At 38.2% G+C, this 26,914-nt stretch overlaps 1 protein-coding gene across 1 annotated transcript; it reads left to right on the forward strand.

The window, feature by feature from the left end:
• The first annotated feature begins 737 nt into the window (after nucleotides 1-737).
• Nucleotides 738-25,800, forward strand: rskr (ribosomal protein S6 kinase related). Its single transcript, XM_062960292.1, has 12 exons — nucleotides 738-1,549; nucleotides 4,960-5,235; nucleotides 5,341-5,424; nucleotides 5,561-5,629; nucleotides 9,669-9,738; nucleotides 14,966-15,073; nucleotides 16,897-16,937; nucleotides 17,541-17,568; nucleotides 19,065-19,154; nucleotides 19,589-19,677; nucleotides 21,148-21,258; nucleotides 25,153-25,800. Exons 1-12 carry the CDS (start codon nucleotides 1,433-1,435, stop codon nucleotides 25,372-25,374), a joined length of 1,305 nt encoding a protein of 434 aa, XP_062816362.1. The 5' UTR covers nucleotides 738-1,432; the 3' UTR covers nucleotides 25,375-25,800.
• Nucleotides 25,801-26,914: the final 1,114 nt, after the last annotated feature.

Below are 26,914 nucleotides of genomic sequence, written 5' to 3' on the forward strand. Positions count from 1 at the left end.
ATTATTGTTATTATTTTATTATGACACAGCAAACAAGATAGATATGCTGGATTTCGTTTCGCAAAATCACAAGTCGAACACTTCCCAAGTGTCTAGGACTGTGTGAGGTATTTTCGGATGATGCGTGCAGATCCCAGTAGGGTGGCCTTTTGCAGTTGGCAGATCGTAATTTTGTCATTATTATTATTATTATTATTATTATTATTATTATTATTATTATTATTATTTGAAACACAACAAGTTGAGTCCACAGCAGACACTCTGGCTGTTGTACTGGATCACATGTCGGACACTTCCCAAGTGTCTAGGACTGTGTGATTATTATTATTATTATTATTGACACAACGACATTGTATGACACAGCAAACAAGATAGATATGCTGGATTTTGAAATCCAGCATCATTATTATTATTATTATTATTATTATTATTATTATTATTATTATTATTATTATTATTGTACCTGGGCAGCCAATTGCTTTGGACTACAAATCCCATCCTGGAAAGCTTGCACTCCTAATTAAATACATTTTTAAAATAATTAAAAATTAATATTTGAATATTAATATTAAATGTAATATTTAATTATATTTTTAATATTTTAAATTTAATATTAATATAGAATTAAATGATTTGCCATAATAATAATATTGATGTGTGTAAATAAATATGCGAAGGCTGAAAAATGGGGAGGGAGTGTTCCTCCCTTCAGGATTTCCATATTTAATCCCTTGTTTACATGAAAAGGCACTGCTTGGCTGTTTTGCATAAAAGGCGTGGCTTCCTTCAGTGAGGCTGTTTGGAAGTCAGTGGAGCTGCTTTGCATAAAGGGCGTGGCTTCCATCAGGGAAGCTGTTTGGAAGTCAGTGGAGCTGCTTTGCATAAAGGGCGTGGCTTCCATCAGGGAGGCTGTTTGGAAGTCAGTGGAGCTGCTTTGCATAAAGGGCGTGGCTTCCATCAGGGAAGCTGTTTGGAAGTCAGTGGTGCTGCTTTGCATAAAGGGCGTGGCTTCCATCGGGGAGGCTGTTTGGAAGTCAGTGGAGCTGCTTTGCATAAAGGGCGTATTTTCGAATGCACTGCGGGGAGGGAATGTGTGGTTTTGCATAAAGAGGCGTGGCTTCGAATGCTGTGCTTCGCAGAAGGGGCGTGGCTTCCACGACACTGCAAGAGAGGAATGCCTCTCTTTGAATGACGTAGGGGGCGTGGTTTGTCCGCTAGCGAGCTGCTTTGATTGGCGGAGTGGGGAACCCTTGTATTTGCATAAGGCGTTCGGAGCGCGCGCTGATTGGCTCCTCGGGATTGGCTGCGGCTACTCTGCCCCGCGGCTAATGCGCGACACGGCGGCTGGTGCGGACGGGGATTAATGTTTACGTAAGGCGGATTAAAGGATGGAGCGGCCGTGGGAAGGGTAGCCGAGGAGGCACAGACCGGGATGGGGGCCAGCAACAGCCATGGAGAAAGGCAAGGCGAGGAAGAAGAGGAAGAAGAGGAGGAGGAGGAGGAAGAAGAAGAAGAGAGGAAAGGAGGAGAAGTCCCCGCCATTCTAAAGGTGAGCAGCGGGTTCCTGAGCATGCACAGAGTGCATCATTCCCAGTGTTGGACTCCTATTTGTATATGCATAATGAGAGATGCCCAAGTCTCAACTCATTATGGGAGGTTTGCAATGATGTATTATTAGCATAATATTGTATTATTAAATATTATTATTATTTATTGCAATAATATTATGTATTATTATTGACATAATATTTGATATGACAGTGCCAAATATTATAATGTATTATTATGAACCTAATATTATTACCATGCATAGCATAATATTGTATTATTCAATATTATTATTATTATTTATTGCAATAAAATTATGTATTATTATGAACCTAATATTATTACTATGCATAGCATAACATTGTATTGTTATTAAATATTATTATTATTTATTGCAATAAAATTATGTATTATTATTGACATAATATTTGTTATGACAGCACCAAATATTATGTATTATTATGAACTTAATATTATTAAAATGCATAGCATAATATTGTATTGTTATTAAATATTATTATTTATTGCAATAAAATTATGTATTATTATTGACATAATATTTGTTATGACAGCACCAAATATTATGTATTATTATGAACTTAATATTATTAAAATGCATAGCATAATATTGTATTGTTACTAAATATTATTATTTATTGCAATAAAATTATGTATTATTATTGACATAATATTTGTTATGACAGCACCAAATATTATGTATTATTATGAACTTAATATTATTACCATGCATAGCATAATATTATTTTGTTATTAAATATTATTATTATTGCAATAAAATTATGTATTATTATTGACATAATATTTGTTATGACAGCACCAAATAGTATGTATTATTATGAACCTAATATTATTACCATGCACAGCATAATATTGTATTATTAAATATTATTATTATTAATTGCAATAAAATTATGTATTATTATGAACCTAATATTATTACCATGCACAGCATAATCTTGTGTTGTTATCAAATATTATTATTTACTGCAATAATATTATGTATTATTATTGACATAATATTTGATATGACAGTGCCAAATATTATAATGTATTATTATGAACCTAATATTATTACCATGCATAGCATAATATTGTATTATTCAATATTATTATTATTATTTATTGCAATAAAATTATGTATTATTATGAACCTAATATTATTACCATGCATAGCATAACATTGTATTGTTATTAAATATTATTATTATTTATTGCAATAAAATTATGTATTATTATTGACATAATATTTGTTATGACAGCACCAAATATTATGTATTATTATGAACTTAATATTATTAAAATGCATAGCATAATATTGTATTGTTATTAAATATTATTATTTATTGCAATAAAATTATGTATTATTATTGACATAATATTTGTTATGACAGCACCAAATATTATGTATTATTATGAACTTAATATTATTAAAATGCATAGCATAATATTGTATTGTTACTAAATATTATTATTTATTGCAATAAAATTATGTATTATTATTGACATAATATTTGTTATGACAGCACCAAATATTATGTATTATTATGAACTTAATATTATTACCATGCATAGCATAATATTATTTTGTTATTAAATATTATTATTATTGCAATAAAATTATGTATTATTATTGACATAATATTTGTTATGACAGCACCAAATAGTATGTATTATTATGAACCTAATATTATTACCATGCACAGCATAATATTGTATTATTAAATATTATTATTATTAATTGCAATAAAATTATGTATTATTATGAACCTAATATTATTACCATGCACAGCATAATCTTGTGTTGTTATCAAATATTATTATTTACTGCAATAATATTATGTATTATTATTGACATAATATTTGATATGACAGTGCCAAATATTATAATGTATTATTATGAACCTAATATTATTACCATGCATAGCATAATATTGTATTATTCAATATTATTATTATTATTTATTGCAATAAAATTATGTATTATTATGAACCTAATATTATTACCATGCATAGCATAACATTGTATTGTTATTAAATATTATTATTATTTATTGCAATAAAATTATGTATTATTATTGACATAATATTTGCTATGACAGCACCAAATAGTATGTATTATTATGAACCTAATATTATTACCATGCATAGCATAGAATTGTGTTGTTATTAAATATTATTATTTATTGCAATAATATTATGTATTATTATTGACATAATATTTGTTATGCCAGCACCAAATACTATGCATGATTATGAACCTAATATTATTACCATGCATAATAACAACAACAACATAAAAGCAACAAAAGAAACACAACAACAATAATGTATTTTTTAGCTGCTCCACTTCAAGGCAGAGTACAACATAAGACCATTAAACATACACACACACACATGTACATATATACACACACAGTATATGTGTGTGTGTGTATTTATGTATTTATTTATTTACTACATTTATATCCCACTCTTCTCACCCCGAAGGGGACTCAGAGCGGCTTACAAATCAAATGAGCATACTATATCTTATTAGCATAGCACAATATAAGTATTAAATTACTATATTGTACTATATCATTATATGGTAATATTATAAGTAATATATACAACATATAATTAATATTATTATATTGTATTATTAGTAGTATAATATCATATTCCATTATAATATTAATTATCATTCATATATATATATATATATATAAAGACCTAATATTAAAACACATTAAAACCCTTTTAATATAATCAAAAGGTTCCCCCAAGGGTCATCTAGACCAACCCCAAATTAAAACTGATGATGTGGATGATATCTCTGTGATAGCTATGCATTTAGAACAAAGCATGGATATATATGACAAGGCGTACACCTACAATGCATTAAAATAAATTAAAATCCTTCCTGGGAATTTATTAATATTGCCAAGTTTTAAACTCTTTTTGTGGTTTTTCTATACATTATAACTGCATTCTCAATTCGCTTCTGACGCAATAAATAACATGCATTTTATGCAGCAGAAATGTGTATTATTATTGTTATTACAGTAGAGTCTCACTTATCCAACATAAACGGGCCGGCAGAACGTTGGATAAGTGAATATGTTGGATAATAAGGAGGGATTAAGGAAAAGCCTATTACACATCAAATTTGGTTATGATTTTACAAATTAAGCACCAAAACATCATGTTTAACAACAAATTTGACAGAAAAAGTAGTTCAATACGCAGTAATGCTATGTAGTAATTACTGTATTTACGAATTTAGCACCAAAATATCACCATGTATTGAAAACATTGACTACAAAAATGCGTTGGATAATCCAGAACGTTGGATAAGCGAGTGTTGGATAAGTGAGACTCTACTGTATTTGTTATTTTGTTTTTTTCCAGGGCCGCAATGAGACCAACTTCTTGCCGGACGCCTCTTGGGTCCGAGGCTGGAAGGCCCTCCTTTCCAATGTTGGAGGGGCGCTTTTGGGCTTGGAAAAAGCTTTGGGTCCCCGGAACCCCTTCAAAGTGGGCCAAGGGGTCCCGGCGGAGGCCATCAGTTGCCGGGCGGAAAAGAAGGAGGCGGCAACAGCAGCAGATCGGGGCCTGCCCCAGTGCGTCTCCCTTTTCCTCCCCGAATTTCCCCTCCGGCCGCCGGTGGGGCAGCGCCAGCTCAAGGTAGGACCCCTTGCTTTGTCCAGCGTCATATTAACGACCCTAATAACCAATAATTATATTTTTTAGGATGCCGTTTCCATGGAATATTTTGATTTTCCCGTGCAGATTTTGGGTTTCGTAGCCAAAGGGTCGTTTGGGACGGTACTGAAGGTCCTGGACTGCGGTCAAGGGCAGGTCTTTGCGGTCAAGGTAGGTAAGCAGGGGAATCCTGGGAGTTGTAGTTTGGGAAGAGCCTTGGAAGATAAGAACTTGGGATCCCACCGTTCAAGCAAGGAGGGGGGGGGTCACCCTTTTTGGCTCAATTCTTCTGTCCCGTTTTTTGTAGGTCGTCCCAAAAGTGGAGGTTTTGCGCCGGGACACACTGAAGCAGTGCAAAGAAGAGGTCAGCATCCAGGTGGGTCCCCGGAGAGGCCTATGGAGAATTCCCATCTGATAGGAGGTTCCCATGGGAGCATTCCGAGTAATAATAATAATAATAATAATAATAATAATAATAATGCATAGCTGGGGATTTTTTTGTGTGAGTTTTGTAACCCTTTTGATGCCCCTTTGACTCCCTTTTCATGCCCCTTTGGACCCCATATACACATACATATATACACACAGTAGAGTCTCACTTATCCAACATAAACAGGCCGGCAGAATGTTGGATAAGCAAATATCTTGGATAATAAGGAAGGATTAAGGAAAAGCCTATTAAACATCAAATTAGGTTATGATTTTACAAATTAAGCACCCAAACATCATGTTATACAACAAATTTGACCGAAAAAGTAGTTCAATACACAGTAATGCTATGTAGTAATTACTGTATTTACGAATTTAGCACCAAAATATCACGATGCATTGAAAACTTCGACTACAAAAATGCGTTGGATAATCCAGAACCTTGGATAAGCAAGTGTTGGATAAGTGAGACTCTACTCTCTCTCTCTCTGTGTGTGTATGTATGTATATCTATATATATAAAAGGGTAATGAAATTTCGGCCTAGGACAAAACAACAAAACTACACATCCCAGAAACACTAAACTTGAAACACTAAACTCATTGATGCCTCTACGTTCATACAACAAAAAGCTCCAGCTACTCCAGAAAACAGCCAGGCTTTGAGACTGCAAGGCTATTCACTGCTATTCTACCTGCCCAACAAAGGATTCCCATAAGCCACAGCAACGCGTGGCCGGGCAAAGCTAGTGTGTGTGTGTGTGTGTGTGTGTGTGTGTATATATATATATATATATATCATGTTTTACACAGAATAGTGATGAGCATTCACTCAAAAATAAATGGATGTGAACACCACGTGATGGGGGAAGGGGAGAGGGGACCATAAATACATCAGAAAGCAGAGAAAGTAAAATGTTAAAATCAGAAAAGAAAATAATAAAAATATTATATCAACAGTTACTAGTTTGGGAAACGGAAGAAGTGCAGGTCAAAGAGGTGATGACGAAATGGGCAAGAGAGATAGGCCATACGATAAACATGTCAGAGTGGGAAAAAATATGGAAAACAAATATTAAATATACATACGCGGTAGAAATAAAGAAAAACTGGTATAAGGTATTTTATAGGTGGTATTTCACTCCAGATAAGCTCGCCAAAATGAACAAAGGGAAAGGGAAAGGGGATGACAAATGTTGGAAATGCGGGGAGCATATAGGTGATTTTATGCATATGTGGTGGAGGTGTAAGAATGTTAAAAGATATTGGCAGACAATACACAAAGAAATGGAGAAAATAATCAAAAAGAAATTTGGTTTTAAGCCGGAGTATTTCCTATTAGGAATAACGGACTTTCAGACGGACTACAATATAGAAAAGCTCTTTACATATATGGTGACGGCAGCCAGGATATGTCTGGCAAAAATGTGGAAAACACAAGAAATACCATCAAAAGAAAACTGGTTTCTGAGACTTTTGGACATTAAAAATATGGACTTATTAACCCAAATTCTAAAACGGGATAATGCAACAATGCGAGAGACAAACTGGTCTTTACTGAGAGAGTATATGGACAAAGAAAACATGAATTGAATATAAACTATTGCAAGAAAATACCCTAGGACTCAAATGTACCCAAGGGTGCCGCAAAAATGAATAACACTTAGAGAGAAAAGTTGTTGTCATGTAAAAGGTCTGGAAGGAGAATTGGGGGGGAATTTTTTTTTTTGCCTTTGGATTGCTTTGCATTCCTATGTTAAGAATGTAAGTTTATCGGACATTCGTGTTGGAATAATGGAGTTTGCTGGTAATCTAGAGGTTCTTTCACATTTATTATTTTATTCTACCGTGTTTCCCCGAAAATAAGACAGTGTCTTATATTAACTTTTGCTCCCAAAGATGTGCTAGGTCTTATTTTCAGGGAATGTCTTATTTTTCAATGGAGAAGAATTCACAATTATTGTTGAACAAAAAAATGAACATTTATTATATACTCTACAGTAGTTGTCATCACAAACCAGCATAACCAGACAAACTGTGAATCCTATCAAGATTTTCTTGTTACTACCATTATTTCCATGTACAACTGGTATGTACATTTACCAATCCTGCATGCTCTGGGCAGGCGCTGGGCATGCTTCCAAACAAAAACTTTGCTAGGTCTTACTTTCGGGGGAGGCCTTATACAGTAGAGTCTCACTTATCCAACACTCGCTTATCCAACGTTCTGGATTATCCAACACATTTTTGTAGTCAATGTTTTCAATACATCGTGATATTTTGGTGCTAAATTCGTAAATACAGTAATTACTACATAGCATTACTGCATATTGAACTACTTTTTCTGTCAAATTTGTTGTTAAACATGATGTTTTGATGCTTAATTTGTAAAATCATAACCTAATTTGATGTGTAATAGGCTTTTCCTTAATCCCTCCTTATTATCCAACATATTCTCTTATCCAACATTCTGCCGGCCCGTTTATGTTGGATAAGTGAGACTCTACTGTATTTAGCAATTCAGCAAAACTTCTACTAGGTCTTATTTTTCGGGGATGTCTTATTTTCAGGGAAACAGGGTATGTATCACAAAAACTCATAAATAAAAAAGTTTAAAGAAAAAAGAAAGCAGAGAAAGTAAGGAGAAGATCCCTAGTACACAGTAGGAACAAAGAAAAGGATTGAAAAAGAAGGCTTTCATGGCCGGGATCACAGGGTTGTTGTATGTCTTTCGGGTTGTGTGGCCATGTTCCAGAAGCATTCTCTCCTGACGTTTCGCCCACATCTATGGCAGGCATCCTCAGAGGTTGTGAGGTATGGAGAAAACTAAGCAAAGAGGTTAATATATATCTGTGGAAGTCAAGACAAAGATCCACCCAGAGGAAAGGTGTTCTTACCATACATCAAGGGAACTACTGACCGCATAGGGAAGCTGATGAAGAAGCACAACCTACAAACTATCTACAGACCCACCAAGAAAATCCAACAAATGCTACGGTCAGCGAAGGACAAGAGGGATCCTCTCTCTTCTGCAGGAGTCTACCGGATACCATGCAGCTGTGGACAAGTCTACATAGGGACCACCAAACGCAGCATTGCCCAAACAAGAGTCAAAGAACATGAAAGGCACTGCAGACTAATTCAACCAGAGAAATCAGCCATAGCAGAGCATTTGATGAACCAGCCTGGACACAGAATACTATTTGAGAACACAAAAATGCTGGACCATTCTAACAACTATCATGTCAGACTACACAGAGAAGCCATTGAAATCCACAAGCATGTGGACAACTTCAACAGAAAGGAAGAAACCATGAAAATGAACAAAATCTGGCTACCAGTATTAAAAAACTCAAAAATCAGAACAGTAAATAAAAAGCAATACTCTGAAAACAGAGGATTTCCAGACATGAATCAACCAAGGGCAGTTAACGACTCTAAACAAAGGATGCCCCAGAGGCAGGAAGAAGACAGCAGATAAGCTTTTCAATGCTAATTTAAGTGATTAACTACACAACATTCACACTGACCTCTCTCACCCTAGACTTTCCACAGATATATATTAACCTCTTTGCTTAGTTTTCTCCATACCTCACAACCTCTGAGGATGCCTGCCATAGATGTGGGCGAAACGTCAGGAGAGAATGCTTCTGGAACATGGCCACACAGCCCGAAAGACATACAACAACCCCGATTGAAAAAGAAATTAGATATAAGTAATATATATACGTACAGTCATACAATACCCTTTGGACCCCCTTTGATACCCCTTTGAACCCCTTTTTATTGCGCCTTTGACTCCCTTTTGATGTCCCCTTGAACCCCCTTTGATTGCTCCTTCTGAACCCCTTGTATTACCACTTTGGACTGCATTTTATTGCTATTGCAGACCCCCTTTTCTTGCCCCTTTGGGCCCGCTTTGGACCCCCTTTTGGGCCACCACCTGGGGGTCCTTCTGCTCACTCCCGTCCCCTTTCTGTCCCGCAGAGGCAGGTCCGGCACCCCTTTGTCCACTGCGTGGGAGACACGTGGCAAGGCCAGCGCCACCTCTTCATCCGTGAGTGACCATCGGTGCCCTGCGGCAGCGGCCAGAGCCGTGTAAACATCCCTCCCTACGAGCCACCCACGCATGTGACCGCAATACGGCCGGCCAGCCCTTCCTAGGCCTTTTCCAACCCTGCTTTTGTAAAAGAGGGAACAGATTGGGCCTCCCCCCCGCTTCCCCCCCATGCACAGGATCAAGAGATTTATATCCCCTATGTACAAATCCATCTGGACAATGGGAGAGCATTTAATCTCATGCAGAGCAAGGCGGGAGCATAGTATCATGAGATCCTAGAGCTGGAAGCGGCTATCCAGTTTAAAAAAAAAAGGACACCATCCAAGCCCTCCTGACAGGCGGCCATCCGACCGCATAGATTTACAATACAGTAGAGTCTCACTTATCCAACATAAACAGGCCGGCAGAACGTTGGATAAGTGAATATGTTGGATAATAAGGAGGGATTAAGGAAAAGCCTATGACACATCAAATTTGGTTATGATTTTACAAATTAAGCACCAAAAGTGTTGTCGAAGGCTTTCATGGCCAGGATCACAGGGTTGTTGTATGTCTTTCGGGCTGTGTGGCCATGTTCCAGAAGCATTCTCTCCTGACGTTTCGCCCACATCTATGGCAGGCATCCTCAGAGGTTGTGAGGTACCTCTGAGGATGCCTGCCATAGATGTGGGCGAAACGTCAGGAGAGAATGCTTCTGGAACATGGCCACACAGCCCGAAAGACATACAACAACCCTAAGCACCAAAACATCATGTCATACAACAAATTTGACAGAAAAGGTAGTTCAATACGCAGTAATGCTATGTAGTAATTACTGTATTTACGACTTTAGCACCAAAATATCACAATGTATTGAAAACATTGACTACAAAAATGCGTTGGATAATCCAGAACGTTGGATAAGTGAGACTCTACTGTAATATATAAGAACTAGCTGTGCCCAGCCACATGTTGCTGTGGCGTTGTCTGGTGGTGTTGGTGAGAAATTGTTGAGGTTGTGGTGGTATTGAATGTCTGTTGTATGGTTGTCTTTATGTTTAGTATGCATTTGGTTGTTTGTGTCCTGTGAAAGTGGTGAGGGTAGAGGGGGGTCTATGTCCCTGTGTAGTATTGTATAGCATTTATACGTTGTCCATGTGTTGTGAATGCTTGGATTGTGTTCTGCTGGGCTGGATGGCCCTTAGGGGTCTCTCCAAACTCTTGTGCCTGTCCCCTGGGCTGAGTGGGTTGCTAGGAGACCAACTTAGCTTTGTAACTGGCAGCAATTGGATAAAAACTATTATTCCTCTCCCTGTAATTAGGACTTTATTTTTCTTTTCTTTTTGTTGTATCAACCTAGAGCCGTGGATGATGGGTTGTGTTGTTAAATTTCGAGGTTGGAGGGCCTGTAGTTTTGTTGTTTTGTCCGCTGCCCTGATGCCATCACTCTTTTATATATATAGATTACTAGCTGTGCCCAGCCACGCATTGCTGTGCCAAAGTGGTGGTGGTATTGGTTAAAAATGGTTGTGTAATTTTTATTTGACGTTATTTGCATTTTTTTAATTAATTTTATTGTAAGTTATATTTTTATTTATATTTTTTATATTATATTTATTTTATATTTATTTATATTTTATTATTTTATTATTTTTAGTTATTTTCTGTTATTATGGTATTTTATTGTATCAATTTTTAGTGTATTTTTTATTTTTAATTGGGTTGCTAGGAGACCAAGTTGGAGGAGCTTAGCCTTCTAACTGGCAGCAATTGGATAAAAGCAATTATTCCTCTCTCTCTAATTAGGACTTTATTTTTCTTTTCTTTTTGTTGTATCAACCTAGAGGCGTGGATGATGGGTTGTGTTGTCAAATTTCGAGGTTGGGGGGCCTGTAGTTTTGTTGTTTTGTGGGTCGCCGTGATGCCATCACTCTTTTATATACAGTAGAGTCTCACTTATCCAAGCCTCGCTTATCCAAGCCTCTGGATAGTCCAAGCCATTTTTGTAGTCAATGTTTTCAATATATCGTGATATTTTGGTGCTAAATTTGTAAATACAGTAATTACAACATAACATTACTGTGTATTGAACTACTTTTTCTGTCAAATTTGTTGTATAACATGAAGTTTTGGTGCTTAATTTGTAAAATCATAACCTAATTTGATCTTTAATAAGCTTTTCCTTAATCCCTCCTTATTATCCAAGATATTCACTTATCCAAGCTTCTGCTGGCCTGTTTAGCTTGGATAAGTGAGACTCTACTGTATATAGATTATAACATATTGTATATACATATACAATATGTTATAATTATAAAATATAAATGTTATGTTCTTTGACCACAGCAATGCGTAATAAAAAAAATACGCGTAATAAAATAATAAAATAAAAAATACGTAATAAAATAAAATGTAATATTATGTTCTTGGCATTAAATGTTGCCAATTGTTGTAAGCCACCCTGAGTCCCCCCGGGTGAGAAGGGTGGAATATAAATGCTAGAAATAAATAAATAAATATTCATAATATTATATTGTAATCTATCTATATATATAAAAGGGTAATGAAATTTCGGCCTAGGACAAAACAACAAAACTACACATCCCAGAAACACTAAACTTGGCAGCACAACCCCTCATCCATGCCTCTATGTTCATACAACAAAAAGCTCCAGCTACTCCAGAAAACGGCCAGGCTTTGAGACTGCAAGGCTATTCACTGCTATTCCACCTGGCCAACAAAGGATTCCCATAAGCCACAGCAACGCGTGGCCCGGCAAAGTTAGCATATATATAAAAGGGGAATGAAATTTCGGCCTAGGACAAAACAACAAAACTACACATCCCAGAAACACTAAACTTGGCAGCACAACCCCTCATCCATGCCTGTACGTTCATACAACAAAAAGAAAAGAAAAATAACGTCCTAATTAGAGGGAGAGGAATAATTGTTTTTAGCCAATTGCTGCCAGTTAGAAGGCTAAGCTCCGCCTACTTGGTCTCCTAGCAACCCACGCAGCCCAGGGGACAGGCAGAGTTAGGCCTCACTTAGGCCTCTTCCACACTGCCTATAAAATACAGATTATCTTATTTTAACTCGATTATATGGCAGTGCAGACTCAAGGCCCTTCCACACAGCTATATAACCCATTTATAATATTATATTATCTGCTTTGCACTGGATTATCTTGACTCCACACTGCCATATAATCCACTTCAGTGTGCATTGTATACAGCTGTGTAGAAGGGACCTTATATAATCCAGTTCTAAGCAGATAATATAAGATACTTTATTTCCCATACCACCATACTTCGCCACAGCAACGCGTGGCCGGGCACAGCTAGTTACCAATATTGTACTATGCTAATAATATAATATTGTATGTAAATTTAATTTGTAAGCCGCTCTGAGTCCCCTTCAGGGTGAGAAGGGGGGCATATAAATGTAGAAAATAACTAAATAAATAATAGATAGTAGCATGTTTATAGAGAAACAAGGCTATAGAGTAATAAAATCTTAAGCATTGGAACTCCAGAAGCCATCCAGTCCAAACTCCCTTCTGCCATCAAGACACCATCCAAGCCTTCCCAACAGATGGCCATCCAGCTCCATAGATATTATTTTTATTTATTTATTTATTTCCGATATTTCTACCCTGCCCTTCTCCCCGAGGGGAATCAGGGCGGCTTACACAACTGGCAGGATCACTACCAGTACACCATAATACAATAAAATAAGAATAAAACAGTTAAAATAGTTAAATAACATAGTAAAATACAATATATAAAAGATTTAACACAGTGCAACACCAAATACAGTAGAGTCTCACTTATCCAAGCCTCGCTTATCCAAGCCTCTGGATCAGGGGTCCCCAAACTAAGGCCCGGGGGCCGGATGCGGCCCTCCGAGGTCATTTACCTGGCCCCCGCCCTCAGTTTTATAATATAATATATTGTATATACATATAATATTGATAATAATATTATAATGTAATACAATATAACACTAATAATAATACCATATAATAATATTAATTATATATTCTATATTACATATAATATTACTAATAATATTACAGTATAGTGGTACAGTTCAATATAGTAATATATAATGCTAATATTGTGCTATGCTAATAATATAATATATTGTATGTACATATAATTTGTAAGCCACTCTGAGTCCCCTTTGGGGTCAGAAGGGTGTGATACAAATGTAGTAAATAAATGCAGTAAATAATAAATAAATAAATAAATAAATTTTAGACTTAGGCTCACCCAAAGTCTGAAATGACTTGAAGGCACACAACAACAACAACAACAACAACAACAACAACCCTAATTAACTTGACTATCTCATTGGCCAGAAGCAGGACCACACTTCCCATTGAAATCCTGATAAATGTATGTTGGTTAAAATTGTTTTTATTTTTAAATATTGTATTGTTCTTTCGCTGTTGTTGTTGTTGTTTTTGCACTACAAATAAGACATGTGCAGTGTGCATCGGAATTTGTTTGTATTTTTTTCAAATGATAATCCGGCCCCTCAACAGTCTGAAGGATTGTGGACCAGCCCTCAGCTTAAAAAGTTTGAGGACCCCTGCTCTGGATAATCCAAGCCATGTTTTCAATATATCGTGATATTTTGGTGCGAAATTCGTAAATACAGTAATTACAACATAACATTACTGTGTATTGAACTACTTTTTCTGTCAAATTTGTTGTATAACATGATGTTTTGGTGCTTAATTTGTAAAATCATAACCTAATTTGATGTTTAATAAGCTTTTCCTTAATCCCTCCTTATTATCCAAGTTATTTGCTTATCCAAGCTTCTGCCGGCCCATTTAGCTTGGATAAGTGAGACTCTACTGTATATATGCCAATCGTCCATCAGACCTTGTGAAAAAGCCTTAATCCAATCCATGACAACGCTAACTGAGTTCATTCATTAAACGCTAACTGAGTTCATTCATCATATTAGCATGTTTATGGAGAAATAAAGCTATACAGTCATAGAATCCTAAGGTTGGAAGGGACCCTCAGAGGCCATCAAGTCCAAACTCCCTTTCACATCAAGACACCATCCAAGCCCTCCTGACAGATGGCCATCCAGCCTCTGCTTAAAGACAGAGTTTCCAGACCTCCGACAATTCCCTAGCTATGTTAAGAACCACATACAATATCAATGGAGTTTATATGTTGTTTACATGTTGATCTCTCCCTACCTTTATCCTTCCTTCCGCCAGTGTGTTCCTATTGCAGCATCGGAGACCTTTACTCCCTTTGGAAGTCGGTGGGCCGCTTTGCTGAAGCCGTCCTGCGCCTCTTCGCCACGGAGCTGGTCCTGGTGCTAGGTGAGCCCCTATGAAATATATTATATGGAGAGATATATATATATTTCCTTCCTCTTAATAGATTGTTCCAATAACACCTTATCTTTTTCTTCCAGTTTACACTCCCAGTTTTCTTCCACATATTTCCTAATTTCCTCAGTACAACCAGCTTTTGTCTGATATAAGTCGCTATAAAACTCCTGAAATATATTTAATTTTTCTTTCATCGCTCTACTTATTTTACCTGTTTTATCTTTTATCATATTTATAGTATTTTCCATTTTCTTTTTTTGTGTGGAATTGTGTGGAATTCTTGTTACTGAACTCAAAAAATTCCCTTCTTAAGTATATTAAATTTTCTTGTACCTCATCTATTTCCATTTTATCCAGTTCCTCTTTCTTTGCCCTTAGCTTTGTATATATTTGTATATTTTTCTTTATTACATATTCCTTTTCCAACTCTCCTATTTCTTTCTCCAATTTCCTTTTCCTATCTTCTTGCCTTCTTTTCAAGTTCATTGTTTCTTTTCTACACAACCCTCTCGCTACCGATTTCATTGCATCCCATAATGTACCTTTTGATACTTCCCAAACTTCTTGCCATTCCGTTTTAATTCTATCCACTATTTCTTTGTAATTCAAAATTTTTGTATTTAATCTCCATCTTCTCATCTTATCATAGTCACATTTTAAAATAATTTCAGCTGGCACCATAGCATGATCAGACACCTTAATATTCCCAATATCCACATTCAACAAGGGTAATGAAATTTCGGCCTAGGACAAAACAACAAAACTACCCATCCCAGAAACACTAAACTTGGCAGCACAACCCCTCATCCATGCCTCTACGTTCATACAACAAAAAGAAAAGAAAAATAAAGTCCTAATTAGAGAGAGAGGAATAATTGTTTTTATTCCAATTGCTGCCAGTTAGAAGGCTAAGCTCCGCCCACTTGGTCTCCTAGCAACCCACTCAGTCAGGGGACAGGCAGAGTTAGGCCTCACTTAGGCCTCTTCCACGCTGCCTATAAAATACAGATTATCTGATTTTAACTGGATTATATGGCAGTGTAGACTCAAGGCTCCTCCATGCAGCTATATAACCCATTTATAATGGACTTAATGTCAGGGGAAAAGCCTTTACCTTAACTGCCACCAATTCCTCAATACTTTATTTCCCATACCACCATACTTCGCCACAGCAACGCGTGGCCGGGCACAGCTAGTGTTCTATATGGGGCTTCCATGATAAAGTCTATGAAAAATATACACCCAGATACTTAAATTCCCTGCATTGTTCAACCTGATGGCCACCAATGGACCATCTGAACTGTGAGTGTCTTTTTCTGAACACCATCGCCTTTGTTTTATTATAATTGATGTTCAGCTTTTCTTTGGAGCAGGGTGCCTGGGTTATTTGAAAAAGTCATGTCATTGGAGGGAGGGGCCATTGGAGTCTCCTGAGTAGTGGGAGCTAAAACTGTTAGTGGAAGTGGGAGCTTGTCTGTGTAAGTGGGCACCCCAGCCACACACATACATACACATTTTCACTTTTATTATGTGTATAGATGTGTGTTTTGTGAGTGTATCTAATATGTCAAATGTTGGGTAGATGTCAACATAATATGAAAAAAACATTGGTATTCGTATCTACAGGATTGCGTCTGATCTTGGAAGCTAAACAGTTGTCCCAAAAAGCCAGTGTCACCCCAAATAGTTTTGCATTGCAGCTCCCATTAGTCCCTACAGGGGACTCTGGGAGTTATAGTCCAATATGTATGGAGTTGTAATGGTGGATAAGACTTTCTCTCTCTTATTTATCTCAATTCCTTTTTTCCCAGCTTATCTCCATAACTTGGGCATCGTCCATCGGGATGTCAAGGTACGCAGGGGGCGATTTGGGGGTGGAAATTGTGGGAAAATATCTCTGGTTTGGGTTTCTATTAGGCCAGGACATCACATTGAAAGTCTTATTATTATTATTACAGTAGAGTCTCACTTATCCAAGACTTGCTTATCCAAGGGTCTGGATTATCCAAGGCATTTTTGTAGTCCATGTTTTCAATATATCGTGATATTTTGGTGCTAAATTCGTAAATACGGTAATTACAACATTTGACTTTTTCTGTCCAATTTGATGTAAAACATGATGTTTTGGTGCTTTTTTTGTAAAATCATAACCTAATTTGATGTTTAATAGGCTTTTCCTTAATCCCTCCTTATTATCCAAGATATTTGCTTATCCAAGGTTCTGCTGGCCCGTTTAGCTTGGATAAGTGAGACTCTACTGTATTATTATTATTATTATTATTATTATTATTATTATTATTATTATTTTCCAAGCATTTTTAGGAGAGTTTTGTCTTTCTTCTTCTGGTCTCCTTTGTTTTCTTTTTAGTGGAACATTTAATCCAGTTAGACCCTGGCCCTTTGGTTGGCTTTTCCCATTGATTTTAATCTGTTTCTTGCCCTTTTTTCTTTGCAGATGGAAAACATACTCCTGGATGAACAAGGTATGGTCTATCGATGGCAAGGAAAACATTAACCCAGAATCAACCCAAAATTGTATGCCAAATTTTAGGACTCATTCAGACGGATTTAAAAGACCAGAAAGTCCCAATATTTCCAATTTTATTTTGGAGAATGATTCATTTCAGAGTCCCCTCAGGGAGACAGAGAGGAATATAAATAAAGTATTATTATTATTATTATTATTATTATTGACATAATGACATAGTATGACACAGCGAACAAGATATATATGCTGGATTGCGTGTCACAAAATCACAAGTCGAATACTTATTATTATTATTATTATTATTATTGACACAATGACATAGTATGACACAGCGAACAAGATATATATGCTGGATTTCGTGTCACAAAATCACAAGTCGAACACTTATTATTATTATTATTATTATTATTGACACAATGACATAGTATGACACAACAAACAAGATATATATGCTGGATTTCGTGTCACAAAATCACAAGTCGAAGACATTATTATTATTATTATTATTATTATTGACACAATGACATAGTATGACACAGCGAACAAGATATATATGCTGGATTTCGTGTCACAAAATCACAAGTCGAACACTTATTATTATTATTATTATTATTATTGACACAATGACATAGTATGACACAACAAACAAGATATATATGCTGGATTTCGTGTCACAAAATCACAAGTCGAAGACATTATTATTATTATTATTATTATTATTATTATTATTGACAAAATGACATAGTATGACACAGCGAACAAGATATATATACTGGATTTCTTATCACAAAATCACAAGTCGAACACTTATTATTATTATTATTATTATTATTATTATTATTGACACAATGACATAGTATGACACAGTGAACAAGATATATATGCTGGATTTCGTGTCACAAATCACAAGTCGAACACTTATTATTATTATTATTATTGACACAATGACATAGTATGACACAGCGAACAAGATATATATGCTGGATTTCGTGTCACAAATCACAACTCCAACACTTATTGTTATTATTATTATTATTGACACAATGACATAATATGACACAGCGAACAAGATATATATACTGGATTTCTTATCACAAAATCACAAGTCGAACACTTATTATTATTATTATTATTATTGACACAATGACATAGTATGATACAGCAAGCAAGATATATATACTGGATTTCTTATCACAAAATCACAAGTGGAACACTTATTATTATTATTATTATTATTATTATTATTATTGACACAATGACATAGTATGACACAGCGAACAAGATATATATGCTGGATTTCGTGTCACAAAATCACAAGTCGAACACTTCCCAAGCATTTAGGACTCTGTGATGTATATTATTATTATTATTATTATTATTATTATTATTATTATTATTATTATTATTATTATTATTATTATTGATTAATGGGACTTGTAGTCTAAAAAAGTGAATGCTCCATAGCATTACAATTGCATTATTTTTCCGCAGGGCATCTGAAGCTGACTGATTTTGGCCTTTCGCGCCATTTGGCTTGTGGCGAACGGGCCTATACCATTTGCGGGACCCTCCAATATATGGGTGAGGACAGGACAGCAATGCGATCGACAGTCCAAAAATAGGGCAGGAATATGGATTCCATCTGAGCCGTTCAACGGTGAAACTCCCTGCCTCGGAGTCCTGTTGAAGCTCCTTCGTTGTGTTACAATTTTCCAGATGTTAAGAGGGGAAACTACCCCAAAACAGTGAAGCATCTAAAAATATGCAAAAGGAAGATACTTATAGTTGAGCATTCAGCTCACAGCAAGCAGACCATGAAGTGCCATCTTACAGCCACATGGCACTTCATGCTCTGCTTGTTGTGAGCTGAATGCTCAACTATATCTTGCTTTTGCATATTTTTGGTCATTTTCCCTCTTAACATCCAGAAAATTTAGAGCTTAGGAGGCAAAAACCCACATTTCCATAAATCAAATCCAATTTTTAAAAAATTCTTTCCTTTTCCTTTCTGTCAGCCCCGGAAGTCCTGAGTGGCGGTCCATACGCCCATCCAGCCGACTGGTGGTCCATGGGGATCCTGCTGTTTGCACTGGCAACTGGGAAGGTACGGATTATGGATCCTCTCCGTTCTATGACATGATTTATTTACAGCAGTGGTCCCCAAACTTATTTGGCCTACCACCCGCTTTCTAGGAAAAATATATCAAATTCTGTCAGCTGTAGTGGCACACAGTCGCAACTTACAGAGTATAAAGAGTAAACCTGGGAACCAGTAGTAAACATCTTACATCGGCTCACAGCCAGCCACTCTAAAATAACATCTATTTGACCAGGCTTCCTGGCTGGGAACTGTAAACGACTGCAACATTTATTACAAACTGAAGCTACGGCTAATTCACTGCATTTACATCCTGAGGAGTCCTATAGAACTACTCCAAGACTACAGAGACTTTGATTTGTTTTGACTCCAAGCCAGGTTTGAGCCAATTGATTTGTACACTGATGTATTTAGTTTTACAGCATATTACATGCCATTTTGAAGAGACTGAATGTACACATACTGTGCTGCTAACAAACTTTAGTTGAAGTCTTGTTGATATATGTCTGATATATGTTTTATACTGAAAACTTAAATCTGGATGATTGCAGTCTATAAATCTTTATACTCTGTAAGTTGCGAACGTGTGTCACTACAGCTGACAGAATTTGATCATCAGTTGTATTATTATTTGTATTATTGTTAACATTATTATGTATATGATGCTCTATGTTCTATGTTTTGAACCTTTATCGTGGTGCATATTTTTCAGATATTATGAGGTATACATAGGCTCAGCCCTGTCTCGTGCTCTTGGGAAGAGGCCCCGCCCCTGCCCCTAGCCACGCCCTTTCGTCCTAAAAGGCCTTTCAGGAGAAGTATAGAGGCTCAGCCCTGTCTCAGGCTCTTGGAAGGAGGCCCCGCCCCCTTCCCTAGCTCCGCCCTCTGTGTCCCAACAATCGCCTCAGGAGAGGTATAGATTCTCAGCCCTGTCTCAGGCTCTTGGGAAGAAGCCATGCCCCGCCCCAGCCCCGCCCTTTAGTCCTCAAAGGCCTCTCAGGAGAGGTATAGAGGCTCAGCCCTGTCTCAGGCTCTTGGAAGGAGGCCCCGCCCCCTTCCCTAGCTCCACCCTCTGTGTTCCACAATCACCTCAGGAGAGATATAGAGGCTCAGCCCTGTCTCAGGCACTTGGGAAGAAGTCACACCCACTCCTCTAGCTCCGCCCCCTGTGTCCTAACAGGCGCCTCAGGGACTCAGCCCTGTCTCTGGCACTTGGGAAGAGGCACCGCCCCTCCCCTGGCCCCGCCCCCAAATGCACCTGTGGCCATCACCGCCCCCCTGGATCACTGCAGCGCCCACCAGGGGGCGGTAGCACCCACTTTGGGAATTACTGATTTACAGTCTTTATATTCCGCCCTTCTCAGGGCAGATCACAGAACACATATACGCCAAACATTCAGTGCCTTTATACGCAGCTATACAAGAACTGGGAGACGCAGTTCTAGTCTCTCCCCTTGATCTCTCTGTTTTCCACAGTTCCCAGTTCCTCCAGAGAAGGACCACATCTCCATGCTGGAAAGTGTGAAAAGCTGCAGCTACGTCATCCCTTCCTCTCTCGGCCTCGGGCTGCGCCTTCTCCTCAGCGAGGTGAGCGCATTTCGCCGGACCTCCTCTTTCCATGGATCTGGTCCTGCTGCTCGTATTTCATTTACAAAATTCGAGATATATTCTGCTTTCCTTGGTTGAAATGTCCCAAATTTGTAACGAAGAGGCGCTTGATCAGCTTGAGAATGACTCTTAACGGTGTTTGTCATGCCTCTCACTTTAATCAACTGGTGCTTGACTCTCGTTTTGACAGCATGTGTAACCAAAAGGTGTTTGATTGACTTCTCTTTGGCAGTGTTTATAATGAAAAGGTTTTGATTGACTCAAACGTAACTCTCGTTTTAATGGTACAGTAGAGTCTCACTTATCCAAGCTAAACGGGCCGGTAGAACCTTGGATAAGGGAATATCTTGGAAAATAAGGAGGGATTAAGGAAAAGCCTATTAAACATCAAATTAGGTTATGATTTTACAAATTAAGCACCAAAACATCATGTTATACAACAAATTGGACAGAAAAAGTAGTTCAATACACAGTAATGTTATGTTGTAATTACTGTATTTATGAATTTAGCACCAAAATATCACGATGTATTGAAAACATTGACTATAAAAATGCCTTGGCTAATCCAGAACCTTGGATAAGTGAGTCTTGGAAAAGTGAGACTCTACTGTATTTATAATGAGTCCCCGGTGGTGCAGTGGGTTAAACTGCTGAGCTGCTGAACCTGCTGATCCAAAGGGCAACGGTTCAAATCTGGGGAGCGAGGTGAGCTCCCGCTGATAGCCCCAGCTCCTACCAACCTAGCAGTTCGAAAACATGCCAATGTGAGTAGATCAATAGGTACCGCTCCGGCGGGAAGGTAACAGCCTGCCACATGACCTGGAGGTGTTTATGGACAACGCCGGCTCTTCGGCTTAGAAGTGGAGATGAGCACCAACCCCCAGAGTCGGACACGACTGGACTTAACATCAGGGGAAAACCTTGATCTTTATGATACTGAAAAGTCATTTGGGGGATTTAAGTGTGACTCTAGTTTTATCTCTAGTCGATCGACTTGTGTGTGATTCTGATCTTAGCGACATAAACGGGCGGGCCGAATGTCGAATAACCGGATCTGACAGATAATAGGGAGGCCCTATTATCCGGCAAGCTGGTTGAAGGCAGCGCCCCGTGCGCGTTGCTAGGTAGCTTGCTATCTACCTAGCAACATGCACAGCCGCTTTCCTAAGCCAAGTGCTCGCCCCTTGGGAGGCGCCCGTGCATGTTGCTAGGTAGATAGCAAGCTACCTAGCAATGGGCACAGGCACCTCCCAATTGGCGGAGCAGCGAGCACTTGGCTTAGAGAAGCGCTCCTGCGCATTGCTAGGTAGCTTGCTATCTACCTAGCAACATGTACGGGCACGGATAATACAGAGTATCGGTTAACCGGAAGTCGGTTAACTGGAGCTCTACTGTATCTGTAATGAAAGTACCGTATATACTCGAGTATAAGCCAACCCGAATATAAGCCGAGGCACCTAATTTTACTACAAAAAACTGGGAAAACTTATTGACTCGAGTATAAGCCGAGGGTGGGAAATGCAGCAGCTACTGGTAAATTTCAAAATAAAAATAGATACCAATAAAATTACATTAACTGAGGCATAAGTGGGGTAAATCTTTTTTGAATATTTACCGTATTTTAAAGAAAAACAGTAAGCTAACTCTGTAAGTGCATAAGTAGGGTCAACAAAAACAATATGGTATGAACAATAACTTTATAATCATTATCATCATCATGAATAATAATAACAACAACTTCCTTTGTATCCTGCTCTATCTCTCTCCCCATTGGGACTCAGGCCGGCTTCCAACATAGTAACAGGCAAACATTCAATGCCTATATAATCAATGCAGAGCTAGAAATAGCTCTATAATTATATATACTAATTTTTCATTTGCATTTCCCCCCTGAAAAGTTTGTAAATCCTCTGTGCATTTCCCTCCTGCAATATTTGCAAGTCCCATTTATCTATGTTTACATCTCTGTGTGTGTGTGCATATTTAAAAGGCCTATATCTATATTAATATCTATCTATCTAGACATTGCTCTATATATAGAGAATTATATCTTTATAGGACTTGCAGAGACTTGCAAACATATGAGGGGAAAATTCATACAGTAGAGTCTCACTTAACCAACATAAACGGACCGGCAGAATGTTGGATAAGCGAATATGTTGAATAATAAGGAGGCATTAAGGAAAAGCCTATTAAACATCAAATTAGATTATGATTTTACAAATGAAGCACCAAAACATCATGTTAGACAACAAATTTGGCAGAAAAAGTAGTTCAATACGCAGTAATGCTATGTAGTAATTACTGTATTTATGAATTTAGCACCAAAATATCACGATATATTGAAAACATTGACTACAAAAATGTGTTGGATAATCCAGAACGTTGGATAAGCGAGTGTTGGATAAGTGAGACCCTACTGTATATTAAATTAATCTATTTGTAGGGGGAAATCTATTTATTATTTACAAGCTTTGAGGCACGTATTTGCCCAAAGAAGAAATGCAAGCAAAGCCCTCCTAAAAACAACTTTTGCCTCTTTTCTCCTCCCCTTTCCCACCTCTTTTATTTATCCTTTCTCGAAGTAGCCAGAAAAGGCTTTTTAAAACTTCCCTTCCTCTTCCAAAAAAACCCACCCCATTTTTGTTTCCTTAGGAATAAAAAGAAAGACACACCTTCTCTTGCTCTCCTTTCCCTCACTATTGACTCAAACGTTCTTACAATAATAGTAGTAATAATAATAATAAATCCTGCAAATTTGCAAGAGTCTCTCTTTTTCTTCCCCTTACACCAGGGGTCCCCAAACTAAGGCCCGGGGGCCGGATGCGGCCCTCCAAGGTCATTTACCTGGCCCCTGCCCTCATTTATAATAGAATATTTTTATATCATTTTAAATAATATAATATATTGTATATACATATAATATTGATAATAATATTATCATTTCATACAATATAATACTAATAATACCATATAATAATATTAATTATATGTTATATATTACATATAATATTACAGTATAGTGGTATAGTTCAATATAGTAATATATAATGCTAATATTGTCCTATGCTAATAATATAATATATTGTATGTACATACAGTTGCTCTGGAGTGAGAAGGTGAGAAGGGCAGGATATAAATGTAATAAATAATGTAGTAAATGAATAAATAAATTATTTTAGACTTAGGCTCGCCCAAAGTCTGAAATGACTTGAAGTCACACAACAACAACAATCTTAATTAACTTGACTATCTCATTGGCCAGAAGCAAGCCCACATTTCCCATTGAAATCCTGATAGGTTTATGTTGTTTACTATTGTTTTCATTTTTAAATATTGTATTGTTCTTTTGTTGTTGTTGTTTTGCACTACAAATAAGACATGTACGGTGTGCATCAGAATTTGTTTGTATTTTTTTTTCAAATGATAAGCCGGCCCCTCCACAGTCTGAAGGATTGTGGACCGGCCCTCGGCTTAAAAAGTTTGAGGACCCCTGCCTTACACCCATGCAATCTTTTTCTTCTTCCTGGCTTGCAAGAGGCTCTCACTCACTCTCCTTTCGCTTTTGAAAACATACATCAAAATGAAAAAATAAGATAACTCCAGCCTGGGAGGAGAAGCGGAGGAGGGAGGTTTCGGAAAAGAAAACATACTGTAGTCTCCAGGCTCCGCTGCCTGGCTTGACCTTGATCCGATTATAAGCCGGGGGAGGCTTTTTCAGCCCCCAAAAAGAGATTTAAAAAACTTGGATTATCTTCGAGTATATAGGGTCCTTTGACTAGAGTGTGACTTTCATTTTGATGATATCTGTAACGTGAAGGCATTTGAATGAGACTCTTGTTGACCGACTTGTGTGGTTCCTTGCCTGCCCAGCTCCTGTGCCCGGATCCGCAGCGGCGCCTGCGCTACCTGCACCACTTCCGCGGCCACCTCTTCTTCCGCGGCATGACCTTCGACGCCGAGATCCTCCGCAAGCAGCCGGTGGACTTTGTCCTGGGTCTCCAAAGGGCCGCCGAGACCCCCATGGACTCTGCCGCCTTCTCCGACTTCGACCTGGACCTGGCCAGCACCTCCGGACAGCCCTGCCCCGGGTGACGGCCACCAACCTTGACCTCTTCCTCCACACTCTCTCCCACCCACCCACCCCCCAACAAATGCCATGCATCACTGTGAACCTCCTGCGCCGATCAAACCCTCAGGACGCCGCACCAGGCCTCTCAGGAACTGGGATCTCAGGGACATACTGGGCACAACTGGGAGAGGGTCGCTGTTTGACCCCTCCGCTATGCAAGTAACATGGGGAGGTCCCCCAAATCCAGGATTTCCATTTCCCGTCTTGTCTCCCTTTCCTCCTCTCTTCCTTTTTCTCTACTATGCAAAATGCAGGACGGACTCTCTCTTTCCCCCGTCGAGTCTCTTCCTCATCCTTTTTTGCTCCTCACACGTCATTCCTTTTTATGCTTTCCGTTACAAAACAACAATGGAAAAGATCAATAAATCTTTGCGATTGTTTTCCTTGGATTCGGCTTCGGGTTCTTGCTTGAATGGAGAGCAACGTTCCGTCATTTTAATTGAAACTAAAATACTATCTATCTATACACATAATAAAAGGGAAAATATGTATGCATGTGTGTGGCTGGGGTGTCCATTCACACAGACAAGCTCTCACTTCCACAAACACCAATGGACCACCCTCCAATCACCACCCAAGTGAAGGCTTTCATTCGGGGATTTTCTGTTTTTTCTCCACCACAGACACCCCAGTGTTTCCAACTCTCTCCATAGACACCAGTGGCCCTCCCTCCAGTGACATTGCAGGTTATAGCGAGTGCCGTAAACATGTCCAAGATCCCTTCGAGTGTCCTCCACGAACACCATACTGTCCACCACCCAAGTGAAGGCTTTCATTCAGGGATTTTCTGTTTTTCCTCCACCACAGGCACCCCAGTGTTTCCAACACTCTCCATTGACAACAAAGGCCCTCCCTCCAGTGACATTGCAGGTTATAGCGAGTGCTGTAAACATGTCCCAGAGCCTTTCGAGTGTCCTCCATGAACACCATACTGTCCAATACCCAAGTGAAAGCTTTCATTTGGGGATTTTCTGCTTTTCCTCCACCACAGACACCCCAGTGTTTCCAACTCTCTCCATTGACACCAATGGCCCTCTCTCCAGTGACATTACAGGTTATAGCGAGTGCTGTAAACATGTCCAAGAGCCCTTCGGGTGTCCTCCACGAACACCATACTGCCCACCACCCAAGTGAAGGCTTTCATTCGGGGATTTTCTGCTTTTCCTCCACCACAGACATCCCAGTGTTTCCAACTCTCTCCACTGACACCCATGGCCCTTCTTCCAATGACATTGCAGGTTATAGCGAGTGCCATAAACATTTCCAAGAGCCCTGCCAATGTCCTCCACAAACACCATACTGCTCTCCACCCAAGTGAAGGCTTTCATTCATGGATTTTCTGCTTTTCCTCCACCACAGTCACCCCAGTGTTCCCAACTCTCTCCATTGACACCAATGGCCCTCTCTCCAATGACATTACAGGTTATAGCGAGTGCTGCGAACATGTTCAAGAGCCCTGCCAATGTCCTCCACAAACACTATACTGCCCAACACCCAAGTGAA

The sequence above is a fragment of the Anolis carolinensis genome, unplaced genomic scaffold (assembly GCF_035594765.1).
Source record: "Anolis carolinensis isolate JA03-04 unplaced genomic scaffold, rAnoCar3.1.pri scaffold_7, whole genome shotgun sequence".
Classification (NCBI taxonomy): Eukaryota; Metazoa; Chordata; class Lepidosauria; order Squamata; family Dactyloidae; genus Anolis; species Anolis carolinensis.

Coding starts and splice junctions, on each gene's coding strand:
- rskr (XM_062960292.1), top strand. CDS start 1,433: ATGGGGGCCAGCAACAGCCATGGAGAAAGGCAAGGCGAGGAAGAAGAG. Junction 5,236..5,340: donor TGGGGCAGCGCCAGCTCAAG/GTAGGACCCCTT, acceptor TTTCCCGTGCAG/ATTTTGGGTTTCGTAGCCAA. Junction 5,630..9,668: donor AAGAAGAGGTCAGCATCCAG/GTGGGTCCCCGG, acceptor TCTGTCCCGCAG/AGGCAGGTCCGGCACCCCTT.